We start from the raw sequence: 18,532 nt of genomic DNA, 5'->3' as shown, positions 1-18,532 counted from the left end.
CACTCACGTTTCCCCCTCCTGCCATGTGCTGCAGCTTGTTCAAGGATCCACATTTAGCCTGAACGTGGCTGAAGTCCAGTTTAACACTTGGAATCATGACCTGGAAATGACAAGGTGCCAACAACATCACAAGCGGGGCTTCTCAAACGCGAGGGCTGCTGAACAGGCCCCGCCCTCTTCTGTCCTGCATAGAATAATCCCGTTAAAGCGTCACAATTTTGATCCGTCCACACTGGCTTTAACGCCGGAGCGCCGGTATTTTAGCCCATCCAGGGCCATCCTTGCAGGGATAGATGCACTTCATCTGTCTTAATCTGGACTCTGTGTTGAATCGAGCAGATTTAGCAGCAGGAGAGCAATTTCGCCTTTTCACCCAAACAAACCGACGACGCTCTTCGTTTGAGGGGTGGAAGCTTTGCCACTCGGAAATAAACTCTTCATTCGCTGGGCTGAAACAAACAGATCGTTGTCATAAAAGTAGCATGAGACAGTAATAAGAGAGGGAAGAAGCCAGATGAGGAAGCGAGAGAGAGAGCGAGAGAGAGAGAGAGGGAGGAGGAGGAGAGAGAGAAAGGCGTACATACATTGCCTCCTCTGGGCGTGTGCTTCAGATTACCCTTGGAGCCGCACTTTGCCTGAACATGACTGAAGTCCAGCTTCTCGTTTAAAATTTGTACCTACAACGAAATCGCAATAAAGAAATACTACATGTGCCTCAGAGGGCAAAGTCAAGTGTGCGGTGAGCTATCAATGTGTCTCCACATGCATTTACACTTAACACGTATTTACAGTTACACCGCTGTCACGTCCCTGTTAGCCACCAAGCAGCCATTTTTACATCTGGGCTTTTTCACCGCTTGCTCAGGTACGGAGGCCTGGAGCGGCCAAAAGAGAGGGAGCCAAAAAAAAATGAAGGCATGGAGAGAGAGAGAGAGAGAGAGGAAAAATATGTTTAAATTGAGGGAACAAGTAAAATCCTGAGGCAGAAAAAAAACAACAAATAATTCACTTGCGTGAGCAGTATCTCATGCCAGCATATAAATCCAGGCCAAACATAAACAGAATTTTGGGAAGTCGGAATATCCTGAAGCCTCAAATGAATCAAATTGAGGAAACAAATAAAACCTAGTGGCAGCAAATGAACCAAATTGCGGGGTCAACATCTCAGGTTTATCTACGTATTTTTCTCTCACTCTGGCCGCTCCAGGACTCAGGCTTCATGGGGGGGAAGAGAAATCATGTGGTCAGGTCAAACAGCAGAACCACCAAACGCGTCTTCTGGCGGTATTAATCTCATGTCCTCATGATTAAACCTGCTGCGGAGAAGCTAAAGCTAATTACAGAACCAGTACAATGACTTCTATCTTGTGCAACATTTTGCGCGGTTTTGTTACAAGCAAAGAATCTGAGTCAATGTGAACACACAGAAGGGTTCAGGGAGGAGAGAGCCAGGTGGACCCCCCAGGTCGGTCCAGCTGGAGCCGACCTGGAGACCTACCGCTGCACCCCCTTTGCTACTCTAACAGCACTATGCCATGTGTATCGAGGGTGCAGCCTATGATCATATCTTGATATGAATGTAAAATCAACTTTTTCTATCTCCAGAACCTCCAGCCCATCAGAGACCACGTCACCCCCCCCCCCCCCCCCCGTGCAGCTCCCCTGAGCTCTGCATCGCACAGCCTCATTAAAAATTTCTGCCCCTCTGTCACATTTCCCCCTGAAGAGGAACGACGAGCAGGGGCAGGGACAATGAATCACTTCCTTCCCCACGTGTCAGTGGGGTTAATGGAACGTCTCACCTCTGTGGGACGTTCTCGCTCGCCGGCGCCTCCTGGGCTGCGTGAGTCCATTACTGCAGAACTTCATATCTCATCGGCAATTTGAAATGGGAGATTGAAATCAACAGAAAAAGGAGCGCAGCTTCTAAATAAGTCATTTTGCTGGCTTTGTAATTATTAATACTTGGAGGAAAAATCCTGCAGATGACAAAGGCAGGACTCTGGGGAGGGGGGGGGGGGGGCGTTCTTATTTAGAGAACACATGATTTGTGGCACAGCTGAAGCGTCTTTGTGTCCCCTTTCAGGAGGAAGACGGAAGACAAATGCCGGGACGCGGCCACAGGCAGCCGATGATCCCGACTGATGGAGATGACAGCAGACAGGGAGAGGGCAGAGGACAGGAAGCAGACAGACAGGACGGCGGGGACTGGGAGGCGGGGCAGGACAGTGAGTGACAGTCGGAGATGTTTGAGACATTTCTAGAACTCAGACAGTAAAGGGCAGACGAAGGACCATGAAACGCCGTAATTCTTCTTGGGTTCAGTGTTTGTTGGCAGGTGGAAACCAGTTGACTAGCTTGGTGTGTGTGTGTGTGTGTGTGTGTGTGTGTGTGTGTTTGTTTGTGCGTGTGTGTGTGTGTGAGGGGGGGGGGGGCAGATCCACTGAAGAGAACCCAACATTTCGGCCTGCAGCTCCGTTACCTGTCCTCCTTTAGGCTGGTGTTTGAGGTTGGAGGTGGAGCCAATCTTGGACTTGACATTCTTCAGGTCGGGCAGAGGCTGGTTGATGACCTTCAGCTGCCGCTGAGCAGACGACGGAGACTTCGGTGGGGTTCGGATAACCGCCACCTTCTTCTCCTGGAGAATGCTGAAGGACTTGGGCGTGTGGCTGCCAGGGGTACGTGAGCCAGGGGTACGGCACGAATAGCTTGGGGGTGTCCCAGGCGTGACGGCGGAGGAGCCGGGGGTGGAGGCGCCACTACGGACTGACCAGGAACGTGCCGTGTCTGTACCTGGGGGAGGAAGAGCGACAGATGAAGGAGAATCCCACAGACGCCTTGGAGAACAACTGATGTGTGCGACTATGAGCAAACAGAACACACATGGACCTTTGCCTCCTCTACAGAACAAACAATGCACGTCAAACAAAGAGTGTCTGATGTGTGAGCAAACAGGCGGCTGCTTGTTGCCGGGATACCGGACGGACCAATTGAGTTTTCCCTGACAATGAAGACCCACCTGTTTCTGGGAAGCTAAATAAAAATGATCATGATCATCACAATAAAAGATGAACAAATCAACACAAACAACTGAGCGTTAAGAAGAAGATGCCGTATGTCGATGAGGAGAGTGTGACAGTTCTAACAGGCGCTACTGGGTGTTCTACCTGCCATACTAGGGGCTCTCCCAGACCGGCTTTCGCCTCTGGACTCGGTGCGGAACGCTTCGAGAGAAAGAGGAGGAGGAGGAAGGTGAGGGGGGGTGGGGGTTAAGTAAAGTGATTAAGGAGTCATTAGTAACCGTGTAAAGGATGAATTCATGCTGAAAATCGCATTTCCAAGAGTGAGGGTGTAGTCTTACAGGTCGGCCTGGAGGGGGTGCTGTTGTCCTCTTGTTCAGCAGCAGGGATGTGGCGCGTCAGAGACTTGGCTGGCCTGGGAAGGGACGACCTTTTCTCTGGGCTGCGGTACGCTCTCTCCTGAATGCACGCACACACGCACACACACACACACACACACACACACTCAAGAGTCAATCACTTAGAAGTGCCATTTGTTCTAGTTACCTATCTTCACTTCCTCCTGGTCACTTTACCTGCTCTGCACATTTGTCTGGTTGAGGGGATGTGCGGAAACATGCAGAGGAGGGGCGGACCTCATTGAGTACCGCCTCCACCTGGGGGCTCCGTTTAAGGCTACAGGCAGAACTGGGCCGGGGGGTGTGGTGCTCGGACCTTGAACCGTGCACCGCCATCTTTAACAAAACAGCCCGAGTGGGGCTCTGGACGGCAGCCGTGACAAGACGCAGGAAAGCATGCAGGGCAGATGGGATGGATGGATGAGAAGGAGAGATGGAGAATGATGACATGAGATGGGGTGGCAGTGCTGTTGTGCACCTGACTTTTAGATTTCTGTAGTTCAGTTTTCATCCAAACATACTCAGTTTACACATTCATTACCCCCCCCCCCCCTCCACTGAGGAAGTCATGTGATCAGTGTTTCACCACCCTCAGTGGAGGAGTGGAGGACAGGGCGGGCCAAAGAAGATGGGCCACCACATTTTGAGGCCGATGTGTTTAACAGACAAACTCTACATTTGGTTTTACGTTGAGTTTGGCTGAAGTCTTCTGTCTCCAGACACCTGAATTCTTCATCAAGGTGAGGTGAACATCGATGATGTCATATCGCCTTGGCACCCAATACCCTCGAGTTTGATTCTGTTTCAGGAATTTGGAGTTGTTGTTTTTTTTAATTTTAATGTAACGCTGTTACAAAGGTGAGAAAATATCTTGGTAAAGACAAAGAGTTTGAGGTGAAATGTTGGGGCGTAAATGATGACATTTGCCCCTCTTAGATCTACTTTCTCTACTCACAGATTTTCTCTGTCGAGACCGGCAAGAGGACAGAGGCGGGCATGCAAGACAAAAAAAAAATATGAACAAATACACACAGAAAGACACAGATGCAGACATGCAGGGGGCAAAACGACACTTCCTGTTTGCAAAGATTTACAAGCTCCTTCAGTCTGGAATGAGCTGGGAAAAAATGCTGATGAAAGCAACTGTGAGTGAGTCGGGACTTACAGTGGGTCTCTCCCTGGACTGGTGGACACTTAAGGGGTGATGGCTTTCCACGCCTGGAAAGGAAAGAGAATCCTGCTGTAATAATCTATGTTGGCCAGCAGGGGGAGACACACACCATCACATTCAGGCAGTCCAAATGCAAAATTGTGACACTGTTGAACAGAAGATGGGAGTTTTGAGCATCCATAAAGAGAGATTAGTGCAACAACACGAGTTAAATATAGATATTTTTGGTTACATATTTACATGACATCACAAAATTATGGTCAGTCTCTCGTCACACCCTGCAGCCATTTTCAGCAAACAAGCGACACAGCAGAACGACGAAATCCAGAGTAGCTGTGACATGAGCACAACATAACATGAACATGAAGCAAAACAGGAGGAGCTCGACAGAGGTGAAATGAGAATAAAGCCCGGAAAAAAGACCAAACATGATGTGTTGTTTTCGGAAAAAAAAAGGAAAAAGCTCAGCAGCACATGGTTTTTGCCAGCTACATTGCACCTGCTTTATTCCTCAAAACGCCATCAATAGAGAGAGAGCAAGCATCGGCATTCCCACCAAATGATTCCATATTTCAGAGAATTTATTCACCCACCAATTGCTAGTTTAGCGCCATGCTCTCATCTCTTCCTTTCAACAGCTGCGCATGATCGCTTGATTGAATCGAACATGAATATGTGGTCGCACTCTCTCTATCCACAGCACACATCCTGGTGATATGTGTTCACCTGGGGCTTTGCGTCTAGCAGAGCCGTGAAGCAGAGCAGGCCTAGGATGCCTGGCCGCCGCTTTGGCTACGTTCTTTCGAGATGGAGAGCGACTTTGGAGGGCTGAGACCTTACTCTGGTCCGCCCTCCTTATGCCTACTATCAAAGAGGAGAGACAGGGTTATACACACATGAAAACCTTGGTGGACACAACAAAATGCTTTTAAAAATCATCTTGAGAATAGATTTGTAACCTTTTTTCTTCTTCATCTCCTCTCTTGGGTGATGGCTGGGAACTCTGCGTGATACTTTACTGTCAGTGGTGCCAAGGTGGCCCCCCCTTCCTCTGCCAGGGGCCCGTTTAGCGGGTTTGTCCACCACAGGTGTACTGGTAGGACTCTGGGTTTGAGGAAGGGCTTCGATTTGCTCGCTCATGATACTTTTGTCATCATCTGCAGTGGAGAGGAGTTAAAAGAGGAACTGATTCTCCACACTCATGGCTAACTGGGAGCAACATGCTAGTTTTTAGCATAATACAGATTGAATAGACAAGCAACAATTGTATCACAAGCATAATAATGGTGTGTGACTGTCTGATAGCTCTGGGTACCTTTTGAGTCCATCCAGCCACTGTCTGAGTCAAAGATGGAGACGTCCATGGTGGTTTCATCGTTAGCTTCCTTGCAGAGCACATCAGAGGTCTCTACTACCTCCTGACCAACCTCGATGTCTTTCTCATCATCCTCCCCCATCCTCACCTCCTCTTCTTCACGTTTCTTCTCCTCTTTTGCTTCAACTACATCATCAGAGCTAATCTGCTCTTCTTTCTTCACCCCATCACCCTCGGGTTGTTCCCTATTAATTTGTGGGACTTCTGCAACCTCCGCCCCTCTCCCTCCGTCCTCTGGCGGTTGTGTTAGGTCACGGTCCGAGCACGGAGACAAGTGCGAGCTGTCTGTCGCGAGCTCCCCGTCGTCACTGTTTTGCGCGCTGCGACTCCATTCTTCTTCTCCAGACTTGGGATCTTCCTCCGTCATCGGAACAGCTTCCAGCAGCCTCACTTCCTTTCCTTTCTTCTGTTGTTCCGTCTTGGGGAGAACTTCGACATCCTCCATGATCTCTTGTGGCTCTTCTGCAATCTCAATATCATCCTCTTCCTCTGCTTCTTCCTCGACTTGTGCTTGAGGTATAATTATGACTGGCGAGGATATTTTTGGCTTCGCTGAGTCTTCTAACTGGATTTGGTTATTTTTCTCATGTGAGGGCATTTGAGGACTGAGATCCTCAACAACTTTTGGGGGTTCTTGCTTTTCTTTTCCCTCTAAACCTTCAGGTATCCCATTATCTTTTTCTTTGATTGCCTTTTGTGGATCTTCTGATACCTTCAAATCAGATTTCTGCATTTCTTTGTTGGACTGCATCTGTTTTTTATCAAACCTTTCAGACTCAAGCTTGCTCTCTGCTTCAACCTCTTTCACTTTCCTCGCCTTCTCCCCAGTGACGTGGTCATCTGAGGGCGTACCTTCAGTGGACTTGGGGGTGGTGGGAGTCAGAGGAACCTTACCTCCATTTTCAGTAAAAGTAAAAGAACTGTCTGGTGGGATGGGGGAGGCCTCTCTTGAGGGGTCCTTTTCAACATCCACCTCAGGAATGGCCTGGATCTTGAGGTCATCGGGGAGACCACTCTCCAAACGAAACTCAGTGAGTCTGTCTTTTGGAGTAGTTATCGGGATTCTTAGGCGATCTGGTTTTATTCCACTTGTCACAGCTTTTTCAAGAATCATAGAAGTCTTTACGTGTGCGTCTTTCTTTTCAAAAGCTACTTTCTGAGGAATGTCAGGGACGGTTGCTTTAGGATCTTCTTGTTGCATTCCTTTAACCTCTGTGGCTCCAGGCACCTTCTCAACTTCACCCACCATAGCAAGGAAACACTGGCGAGGAGATTCCCCTGGACTGGGCACATCAGCAGGCGAGGGCATGGGTCCCGAGTACTCATTGAAAACACAGTAACCTAGTTCCTCCAGTGGATTTTCCCTTGAGGTCTGATCGCCGAAGCTGAGCTTGGCCAAAGAACCCCCCACCAAAGGTGACACATTGGCGGGCACAGACTTCCGTCTCTTGTCGGCCTCCCTTTTCTCTAGCGATGGCCAAGGCAAGGCCCCGGCCAGGTCCAGCGTTTCGGAGAAGCTGTCCGATTGTTCGTGCCCATTTGAAGACGTTTCTGTCTTGTTTGGGAAAGCCTCCGATGATTCAATGGAGGTTGTTGTAATGGAGAGTTCTGACTCATCAAAACTTCCAGTGATGGGACACAAATTTTGGGAAAAGGTTCTTGACTTCTCTCCAGTTGGTGCTGAGGAGCCAGCTGTAATGTTCAGAGAGAGGCTTCTCTGTTCTAATGACTTCTTCCCAGGGCAGATTTGGACTTTGCTCGCCCGTTCCTCCTCCAGGTCCAGCATCACATCCTCACTCTGTCCACTCAGCTTTGTCTCTGCTGCAGTGCTGAGCTCATAATAGCTCTGGGCTTGTGGTGACTCCTCTTTGTGGCTTTTTGAAGATGTGTCAAAGTAGGTTTCTGATCCAGAGGTGGCCTTTAGAGCTGTACCAGATTCTGGAATTGATTTTACAGTTTCTTGTCCGCCACCCACTTTATGAACATCACTCTTGTCACTTTCCTTTTTTATCTCCTCATCCACCCCTGGCTTTTCCTTTATGGACGTATCTGATTTGCTTGGCAAGATCACTCCCTCTTTGTCTCCTGTCACAAGCTGTGAGGTCTCTTCTGCTGCCAGACGTGGTTTTGCTTCTTTTGCTTTGCATTCTTCAAGAAAGAGGCTTTCAGTGGCCGTTTCGACTCCACCCTTTACGACTTGCTTATCCTGTTCAACTGAGGTGGTGTTGGATAGAGCTTTTACTGTCCCAGAGGAAGGGGTAGGTTCAACCGAGGTAAGTTCTGCTGCTCCAGGTGTAGCTGTTCCAGCTATCACCCGCTTCTCCTGATGGGTGTCATCTTCTTTTGTCGCAGGCTCTTGAATGATACTTTCATCTTCTGGCTTGGCTGCGAGTTTGAATGATACTGTACAACTTTGTGCTGAGTCATAACAGCTAAAAGCGTTGCTTGCAGCATCCACAAAAAGCTAGCCAACACAGTAAAGCCGAGGCCTTCTGCACACACACAGTAGCTCTCCATCAAGCAAAAACACACAGCACAGTGTCTTTTGTGGGAGACCACAACAGCACAGGGGAGGTCGCAGCGCCTAAGATAGCGTGCAGAACTGGAATGAAGAAATGAGTTGCATGATGTTAGATGACAAGAAATAAATGTACTGATCCAGATTGAATTCCTATTGCAATACAACGAGGGTGAATGAAACTTTGTCCATTTTTTTAAAAGAAATGTTGGTTGATTTTCTTGATTCAATTACCCTACGAGACAAATCTGACGAGGGCGGATCGTAACGTCCAGGGTGTGATCTTAGTAACAATAGGAAAACAGAATAATCCTTTGCTTTGGGATGAACATGAGAACAACACTGAACCTCAAAGCAAGTACAAAAGCACAGGAGTACAAGTCAGTGTACTCCTGAGTGCCACACAATCTTCCAACAGAAACCCACAATATCCAGACAACTCACTCCAGGGACACAAAATGCTACACAGTTTCGACAGTGATATTTGCATTTGCAATGTAGCCGGCAATACAAAAAAAGTGCAGAAATGATCAACTGCAATGTGGTTGATCAGGCGTTCTAATGCCACTCCGATGGAAAGCAAATGGTTGTGTTTTGCATGAAAAAGCAAAATGTAACATCACTTTGCACATGGCGACTCTAAAGCCTGGTTTATGCTTCTGCGTCGCGGCGACGCCGTACCTACGCCGTCGACGCAGACCCCTACGTGGACCCTACGCCGTAGCCTGATGTGCACCTCCAAAAAAATCCTGACTACGCGTCGCGTCGACGTGTCGTGACGTGAATGTCAAGGACTGTGATTGGTCCGCTCAGAGAAGGTTGGCGAATGCACGAAGAGGTGGAAGAACCTCGGCGACAAATATGAAGAAAACGGCCACAAGAAGTCATGTTTGTCATGTTCAAAGTTTACAGTTTGATTCATGAAAGCAAACAGTCGTTCAAAGAAAAGCACTGGACTTTCTGTTGTAAATAGTTTTGTTTTGGAATCCGACAAGAGCCCCTGACACCATACAAAGACACAGCCACGCCCCCTAGCGGCTTGGCGGTGAATTGCAGAGCAACGCGTTCCCTCGACGCAGACCTTTGAATGCTCAATGATGGCGTAGGGTCTACGCTGTCGCTATGCCGTCACCACGACGCAGAAGCATAAACCAGGCTTAAGAGCAACGCAACTGCAGGAGGGTTGGAAACAAAGCCTATCAAGAGCAAAACGTCCTTGAGTCCATTAGGGAACAAGAGAACCATGCAAATGATCAAACACGCTCTCACACAGGAAGCAGGGTTGCTCCCCTTAAAACCACACACACCTTTTTGTGATGCACTGTGTTCACTTTGATGACTTCCCCCATTGAGGACCTCAGGTGTCTGGGCTGGCTGGCAGCCCAAAGCCTGGGGCTCTGTTACAAAATCTGTCTGCTCTAAGAGCAACTGGTCTCCTGGTTGCTTATGTGTCACTTCCTCCTCTGGAGCATCCTCCTCCTCCTCCTCCTCCTCCTGCTGTTGTTGCTCATCCACAGAGAAAGCACTGACAACCTCTACTTTATCTTCAGAGCGGGGGAGGGGGAGACAAGTGGATGAGACATGGAGGACAACAAACTGGGTTTACATGGGTTAACAAGACATTTTCACCTCTCAATGGAAATGAATGGGATGCAATCAAGACACACTTGTGTGGACAGGTCTGAAAATATTCATAATTTGATTAAAGTGAATGTGCTTGACTCAGGATATACTGAACAACTCAGGGTTTAAATCAACAGCATTCGTGAAAACTGTACATGAGATGAATAATATGAATTCAAGTAGAACTACTTTTGATAAAAGAGTAGGATGTAACTTTTACACAAAAAAACAAAACAAGTTCATTGGGCACGACTTGGTTGTCTTGTTGTGATTCCCCCTCAATTCCAGAAGGGGGAGACAAGTTACGCTCTGCGGTTTTAAGTAGTTTCACAACAAATCAATCATGTATTCAGTGTCGCTTTGATGCACCGTATCAAACGCAGCATCCACGTGAATGCGTGCCGTGTGACGATATGGTCTGGATGATTGCATGCCACTTTAAACAGAAATGATTGACAACAGAAGTGGACTAGTGACATGAGGAGCTCAGCTGGCTACACCATCTACTGCAGGCTGGGACAGTGGGGTACACGTGACATGGCGGGCGCAAGAGGAAAAGAGGAGGAGTAACTCCCTGAGACTGTCTCATCAGCATTCACACAATAGCTCGGATGGTCAGACTGTGTTCTGGTGTGTGCAGGTGTACCTTGCGCCGCGGGCCCAATCTGCTCCGCGGATGGAGAGGGGGGAGGGGAAGGAGGCAAATTGGCTGAGTCATCCACTGTGAAGGGAGAGAGGGAAGACAAGACGTGGATGGGAGGAAGGAAATGAAAAACTAATAGCGGTGCTGACCTGCAGGAACAGTTCGTTTCTCTCCGTACTTCTCCTCTATTTCCTCAGGCATTTGTGATTTATAGCTGGGAGCGTTTTATCTTTCTGTTTTTACCCAGGATGCAAAATAGCAGCTCTCACTTGTCAGTTGTAATGTGCGCAACCACGGCTGAAAACATCGCCATATTGGAAGGAAAACTTTATTTCTGAGGGGGATTCATCCGGACGTGGGTCTACATCTATGTGGGAACCCGTTGGCTTCTGGTGATTGATGGTCCTTCCCTGGCACCACATCCAATCACGGTTATGGTGTATTCGTGTGGCAATGAGCCAATGCAGCCACGCAAATCAACAGTTGCTCCTACCTGTCGTCCCAGGATGTGCAGCAGCTCCACCGTGGTATCCGTTCTCCCTGTAGGCAGAGCTGTAGGCCGAGTAGCCGTTCTCGCCGTTCTCCTGGCCGTTGGAGGCCCAGTGCTCCTCTGGCTGCCGACCGTCTGCCATGCTGGGACACCGGGGAAGGGACAGGTCACCTGATGAAGAATGAAAAAGGAGAAGAAGAAGAAGAAGAAGAAGAAGAAGGAGTCAAAAGTGATTCTGATGCACGCTGCATTGTGTCGAGAAGCCACCAGAGGGAGTGCTGCGCCACATTTTCTATCTGAGCTCAGTCTTTGTCTGCATGCATGTGCTGAAAAGAGTTTCATTACAGTCCAAATGTCATATTTCAGAAAAGTGAACCATAATTACTCAAAAGCATCACGAAAAGGATTACATATATCATTTTGAAATATATAGTACTGTAAGAATTATAATACTCAGGTGCAAAGCAACAGCAGGGAGGGAAATCAAAATGAAAAGGGGGGGGGGAAAGGTGGTGAACACACCTCTCAAATCCTACCAGTGAGGAGGTTGTTACCACGGCAACAAGAGCAGGGTCCAGCAGATGGGTTTGACAGGCTTGCCCCACTTGAAAAAAAATGTAAAAATCGCTCCTCAACATGCGCTTCTAGACATAAAAGTGCGTCACGTGACCGACAGCAGCACCTCTTCAAGCTCTTCTGGATGCATCAGAATAACAAAAGAGCATCGACGTGGTGATCGGGCCTCAGAGGAGCGTCCTATCTCTCTTCGGAGGAAACGCATCATGTTGCTTTTTAAACAAGATTAGTTGGAGGTCCTCCCATGCCTAGCAGCCTCGCTAAAAGACTCATTATCATCAAGCAGCTGCAGCTAATTTCATCAGAACTAATCATCCCTGAGCCTCCTTTCTTCTCCTCCCTCTGTATCATTTCTTTTCCAGCATGTTCTACCCCAACCACCTTCTTCTTCTTCTTCAGCCCCGAGTCTCTTAGCTTTGTCTCGCTTCAGATGCCTTTCATCCGCCGTTCTGCCTCTGTCTACATTCCTCTGTTGCATCCCCTCTTTCAGACAATCCTTCTGCAGTTCCTCCTCTTTCTAAATCGTGTTTGTGACAGTTTGCAATTCCAGCTATAGAGTTCATGGAAGTTTAGATAACTGAAGAATCACTTTAAAGCCAACCCCCCCCCCCCCCCCCCCATAACTAAATCTACCATTTGCTGGTTTAAGACTCTTAAATATCAGGATTCTTCTGCTTTTTAGTAATGTAAAGAGAAAAGGAAGGGGTCTGGACTGTAGGAAGGACTAAAGAAGCAATTTGAACACTTTCAGCTCTGGGAAATTAAACACTTTTCAAATTGTGGACAATTTACAGACTAAATTCATGGATTAATTGATAAAATAATCAGTAAACTGAGGGGTAATTAAAGTGATCGGAGCTCAGGGTCGTCTGGTTAACCGGATTTGCCATGAAAAAGCTCATGACTAATTGATTTGACATGCTAGCATGATTCTCCGACAAGCTACTTGTTCATTTGTGTTTTATTTTGTGTATTAAAGAATAAAAGCAACAAGGGGATGTTAGATTATGTGGCGGCCGGTGAACCACCGATAGAAATCTGATGGGATTTTTGATCATTCCAACGGAGAAATCCAAAGTCGTGGCAGGCAGGCTCAATCCTAAAATATTAGCCTTTGTGTCCTTCCTCCTCCTCCTCCTCCTCCCCCTCCTCCCCTGCAGCGCTGCATGATGACATGCTCACAGTGATCAGGAGCTAATGTCTGCTGCAGTGGGAGGCTGTGGGGAGAGAGGAAGAACAGAGGAAGAGGAGGAGGAGGAGGAAGAGAAGAGAGACCCAGTGACACTAGAAGATTCTGGGCCAAACTGTCTGAGACGAAGAAGCTCAGCCCAGGGCTCCGAGGCCAGTCTGGTACCAGCTGTTGCCAAGGAAGGAAACGGGTGACAGCCAGATTGTGCCGATGCTTATTTAGAGTCGCGCTGACCTGCTTTCAGCTGATGTTTTGGCAACATGGCGTTAAATTGCGCAAAGACACGAATGGAATAAACCTTAGCTACTTACATAAAGCCTTTGTGTTCTCATTGGTAAGGCAGATTTTCCCTCAACAGATCTAAAACCTCCATAATCCAGACATGGAATCTTTATTCTGTCTTTCTCCATCGAAGCGATGGAACTGTTTTCTTCTCACATACACCTGTCCAAGAAGGCAACGGTTATATATTCAATATAATCGTTGTGTTTTTAACTTATCTGGTTAAAAAGAAGCATTTCTACATGGTGAAATCCAGTTCTTGTCCTTTCAAACAAGAGCAATACATCACCGATGGATTGAATAAACAAAAACTCCCTCAGAATACTGAACTTTTGACCTCCCAAAATTTCTGGGTGTGCCCACCCTGCAGACTCAGAGTCATCCTCCCGCCGCTAACGTGATCCGACACGGCCCCCTCTGGTCCCTCTTAGCTGTTTACCAGTCGTCTTGTGTTAGAAGAAGTCAGTGCGACGGGCGCCTTTGCAGACGTACCCAAAAGCTTTTCATGATTTTACTCTGATATTTAATCCCTTTTTCATAGCTGCATTGATCCTGTTAAACATCCCTGTGGCAGCCCACTCGCTTGTTCACCAGCTAATGACACTTCAGGGAAGAGCCCTCGCCCGCCCAGCGTGGGAGCCATCGCAGTAATTTAACCTTGAAAGGGTTAAACCAACAGAAGCAGGAGTCAAAAATGACTGTCAAACCCGCTCACGTCTCGGAGCCGGACACAGGAGGATGACAAGGTGTGGCAGCAGGCTCCAGGCCCCTCGCCCTGCTTCTGTTGTCTCGGCTCGTCTGGCAGGTCTGCAGTCCCCCCGCTGGGCTCAGCCCTACCTTCCAGCCCCAGCAGCAGCCAACTTGATGACCGACCCCACCCAATCCCTAATCCGACCTCACTTCCCTCCCCATCTGCACCACCACCACCCCCCCAACTCCACCCCAATCTGGGTCACTCATCACGCCTCCGTGGAGCGCTGCTATCGTCGGAATGTCACCATCCATTTAGGAGGGAGGATGGAATCTCTGGCAGCTCATCTCAGTCGGCCAACCTGGCCTTAATCCTCCACAGTGTGTGTGTGTGTGTGTGTGTGTGTGTGTGTGTGTGTGTGTGTGTGTGTGCGCGCCCTCTAGTTCCACCCTATTGTTCAGAGGATCAGCTTATTCCAGGTATCATTCCTGCACTTCCATCCGTGAAGTCATGGATACTTGTGCTTGTGAAGCGTTACTGGTCATTTAGACTTCGATTTTCTCTTAATAATAAAACCCTAATTCTCACACCTGCTTGAGCAGCTTCTTCTCAGCAGGTTTATATTTGGATTTGGGGCTTTTTCAGTCTTTTATTGGGTATAATGAGAATTTGGGTTCATCTGATATAATCTTAATCTAATTAGTTATATTGACGACTGCACAATATTATCTTGATGACGACAAAAATACATTCATATCTTTCCCTGCACAAGATCAACTTTGGGTTAAAAGACAGTTAAATACCATAATCTTCCCACAAGGTTTCATTTCTGAAACAAGTAGTTCCTGAAAAACTCGTCATTGTCCTTCAAATATGACTGTTTGCTTTTTTTTATACGTAAATGCATCAGTCAACGGGAGATCTGGACAATCGTGATGTACTTTCACAACTTTTTAGTGTTTCACAAACTCAATCTTTAAGCTAGAAGATAAGAACTGATAATAAAAACAAAGTATTAATGGCAGTTAGGTGGTACTGTGGTATACAAAGGGTTTACAGCCGGGGCTGATGGGTAACCGTGAACCTGGCAGGAGGACAGCTGAGGCTGATGGGTAACCGTGAACCTGGGCAGGAGGGCAGCTGAGGCTGATGGGTAACCGTGAACCTGGCAGGAGGACAGCTGAGGCTTATGGGTAACCGTGAACCTGGGCAGGAGGGCAGCTGAGGCTGATGGGTAACCGTGAACCTGGCAGGAGGACAGCTGAGGCTGATGGGTAACCGTGAACCTGGCAGGAGGACAGCTGAGGCTTATGGGTAACCGTGAACCTGGGCAGGAGGACAGCTGAGGCTGATGGGTAACCGTGAACCTGGCAGGAGGACAGCCAAGGTAGCAAGTCAACCAAGCAGCTTCCTGGTGCCTCCGCAGCGGCAGGCAAGTGGATTAGGTTTCGTTGACTCAGCACGACATGAGAGCGATGGAGGCATAATGAGGACTGCCGGTGAAATGTGAATGATGGTAAACAGTAGCAACGCATGCACACACAAACACAGACAGACACACACACACACACACACACACACACACACACACACACAGGCTGAGGCTGAGCTTTGCAGATTTACTACCGTAATAGCAGTGGTAGAGGTGCACTGATTTATTTCCATTGCCGGTTTTTCCTTTTCCAGCTTCCGGCTCATCAGAGATGTTTCTTGGCACACACAAGCCCCTCCCACTGATGTCATTGTTCCCATGGTGATGTGAGCCCAAGAGTGGGAGGGGCCGATAGTGATCAGGGGCGGATGCTGGCTGGCTGCAGAGAGCAGACTTTGACCATGTTATGGATCCTGAAATATAGGTCAGTAGATGCTCCAGGCACAGCCACGGGGATCCTAACAGCCACGAATGGACGCCGAGCCATTTTACCTCATCAATACATTGATAGCTGCTTGCTGGTCGGGCTGTTACTGCTGGTGTTGGGGACGCGGAGTTATTGGATTGATGATGCGTTCTCTGTGTTACACTCTGTGTTTCGTGCTTCTGCACAGGCAGCAACCCCTCCCTCCATCACACCAATGCAGCATCTCTACTTCTTCAAATCTGGCACTAACGTCGACTTGTACTTCAGGATGAACTGATGAAATTCTGGGGGTCAAAGGTCACTGTGACAGGCACACATCACTGAGGAAGACAACCCCGATGCAGTACTTCTAGTTTTATAATGAAAGCTGGCCAAAATGTTCAAAGCAACCATTTCTTTTTATTTCCCCCGGTGGCTACACCAGCTAGCGGTCCAGACGTTCAGCCATTTCTGCATATTTTCGCAACTTAAACGACTGAGCAAAACCTCTGGAGTCCAAACAAACGGCCCATCTGTCAGCCGCCCCACCCATCTAGCATACTTCCTCCACTGGCAGATGGGATTGTGACAACAGCTTCATATCTGCTGCCTTTTATTCCCTCAAACACCCTTTAATTGATGCACCGATGAAGCCAGAACACAGGGAGCACTGAATGTAAGCACGCACGACAACCTTGACATATCTACTTTTAGCCACTCTCATGTCCTTTCCTGTGATGGAACTGAGCACAAAAGCTGGGCACATGAGCCTGGACGCCGTCAACGGTCCACATGTTGCTGAGAATAATCTCCCCTCCATTATACATCCATGAACGACCACCAGGCTAATCATCTGGCTGAGTGCAGCCACTTAGATCGCACTCCCAGGGCCTCATGAGTCATGGGAAAAGTGAGTGTGAAATGTCGTGGAAGGCGGAGGGGGCGGTTGGGGTGGGGTGGGTTGGAGGGGGGTGAGGCTGGTCTGGCAACAGTCCAGACGTCCGTGTTTTGGCTGCTGCAGAAGTGTGAGCGGAAAACCCCTTTAGCTGCTTGTTACAGATTTTGAACGTTCATGACACCGCAGATGGACTTGGGGTGAGACTGCAGGAGGTTTCATAGATGATCGTGACATGTTTGGCTGCCAGTACATCTACAATTTTGTACGCGCTATATAAAATATGTAATTGCACTTATGTTGTAGAATATCGCAGCAGGCCAACTATCACTGCAGCTCACCATGGAGCAATGTCAATCAAGACGCCATCCTATATTTGTACCAGTTTCACTCGATAACTTTTGCTGTCAGACAGTTTTACGCTTGAAAGCTGTGGAGCCAAAAGCAGAGAGGATAAACACTACAAAAACAACATCCATGTTAACAGAGTTGGTGGCTAACGCCACCTTCAGTGCTCACCTGACTTGAGAATCTGTCTTCACTGATTGGATGAAGCCGAACGGTCGAAGCGTTTGCTCAGACCTGCAAGTGAGAGAGAGAAAACACAGAGAACACGTGGGTGAACGACAAGCATGAAAGTCTTTAATTCGCCAACATCTTCAACACTAATTCTTGTTTCCAGACAGCTGTCATCCCCGTCTGGTGTTCAACACGGCGGCGCACCAGTCTGCCAAGCCTCATTGCGGCCGGCCTTCTCTGTCCTTAACTGCTGATGGGCTGCACTCAACAACAACAATACAGACAATCTAATTTATTCAGGTGTGTGTGTGTGTGTGTGTGAGTGTAGACACGCTGCACATGCACACACATTTTATTCGCCGTGCTCATGAGTGTTATCATATGACTGGCATGCACTTTATTTCAGCTCATCTCCATAATTGCACTTGCATGCGTTATATTGAATAACATGTCCTCGTACAGTTAAGTGATTCAATTTGCTAAAGAAATACAGGATGTTTATTGTATTTTCTTTCAGCGGGACAATGACATTGTCAAACTGACATAAGATTGAGTTTTTGCAGGTTTGACCTTTAAAGGAATTCGCCAACTTATTGGTAAATTACTGTCTCGCCTCTCCAGAACCAGACAAGAAGATGGCTACCGTTTTCTCCCCGTGCTGCATTAGGAAGCTGGGACCCACGCTAGTTAGCTTAGCTCAATGAATGGGAGTGGATGGTAAGTGTTAGCAGACCGCAGTGACAGTAATTAGCGAGATTATGTTTTCACAAGGTTCTTTGGGAGAATTAATAAAACCTGTTTGTTCAATATTGGCTGTGATTTAGCTAATTTCAGAATAAGACACATAGCCGGAACTACTTTCCTGATGCGGCGTAGTGATTTGACACAGCACTTCAAAACAAACTGTTTGCAGCCCATTAGAAGAGATGATAACTTCCGACAGAGGTATGCTAACACTTCCCATCCACTGCCATCCACTGTGCTAAGCTAATTAGCAGCTGGTCGGTCTCTGTAGGGCTCAGTTCCCCTACACACAGGAGTGAAGGGGAACTTCTCGTCTCCTGTTTCCCCAAAAAAGGTGGCTTGTTGTTTTTAGCAGGTTGTTTGGCAGATATCACTTCATTTCATAGCCGACCACAAAGATGTGTCAGTGGAAGATGGAGTACCAGCTTGTTCAGTGCTCGCGTCATGACCGCATAGATACAGAGGGACGTGAATATGGGTTGGATGGTTTCCAAGGCAACTGCAGAGAAATCAAAGTGATTGTTTCTCATGACCCAGTGATTACAAGTGTATTTGTGTCC

At 47.9% G+C, this 18,532-nt stretch overlaps 1 protein-coding gene across 3 annotated transcripts in view; it reads right to left on the bottom strand.

The window, feature by feature from the left end:
- LOC147272770 (uncharacterized) overlaps positions 1 to 18,532 on the bottom strand; it is a 39,378-nt gene that overhangs the window by 1,624 nt on the left and 19,222 nt on the right. Inside the window, exons 3-14 of one of the 3 annotated variants that reach the window (XM_086201025.1) lie at positions 17,229 to 17,291; positions 11,242 to 11,409; positions 10,752 to 10,826; positions 5,905 to 8,349; positions 5,549 to 5,746; positions 5,316 to 5,453; positions 4,584 to 4,636; positions 3,596 to 3,781; positions 3,362 to 3,479; positions 3,168 to 3,224; positions 2,483 to 2,793; positions 8 to 100 (exon numbers count right to left, since the gene is read on the bottom strand). In XM_086201025.1, coding sequence (XP_086057151.1) covers positions 8 to 100; positions 2,483 to 2,793; positions 3,168 to 3,224; positions 3,362 to 3,479; positions 3,596 to 3,781; positions 4,584 to 4,636; positions 5,316 to 5,453; positions 5,549 to 5,746; positions 5,905 to 8,349; positions 10,752 to 10,826; positions 11,242 to 11,380 — 3,813 coding nt within the window. In that variant the 5' untranslated portion in view covers positions 11,381 to 11,409; positions 17,229 to 17,291. The remainder of the gene's footprint in view (positions 1 to 7; positions 101 to 2,482; positions 2,794 to 3,167; positions 3,225 to 3,361; positions 3,480 to 3,595; positions 3,782 to 4,583; positions 4,637 to 5,315; positions 5,454 to 5,548; positions 5,747 to 5,904; positions 8,350 to 10,751; positions 10,827 to 11,241; positions 11,410 to 17,228; positions 17,292 to 18,532) is intronic. The other 2 variants (XM_086201034.1, XM_086201043.1) reach the window with 2 other exon arrangements.

Source organism: Aulostomus chinensis, chromosome 1 (assembly GCF_037954235.1).
Source record: "Aulostomus chinensis isolate RoL2024-O1b breed Wild chromosome 1, RoL_Achi_v1.0, whole genome shotgun sequence".
In the NCBI taxonomy this organism is placed as follows: domain Eukaryota; kingdom Metazoa; phylum Chordata; class Actinopteri; order Syngnathiformes; family Aulostomidae; genus Aulostomus; species Aulostomus chinensis.
Note: the sequence above shows the minus strand (reverse complement) of the source record. Positions and strands in the feature narration are given on the sequence as shown.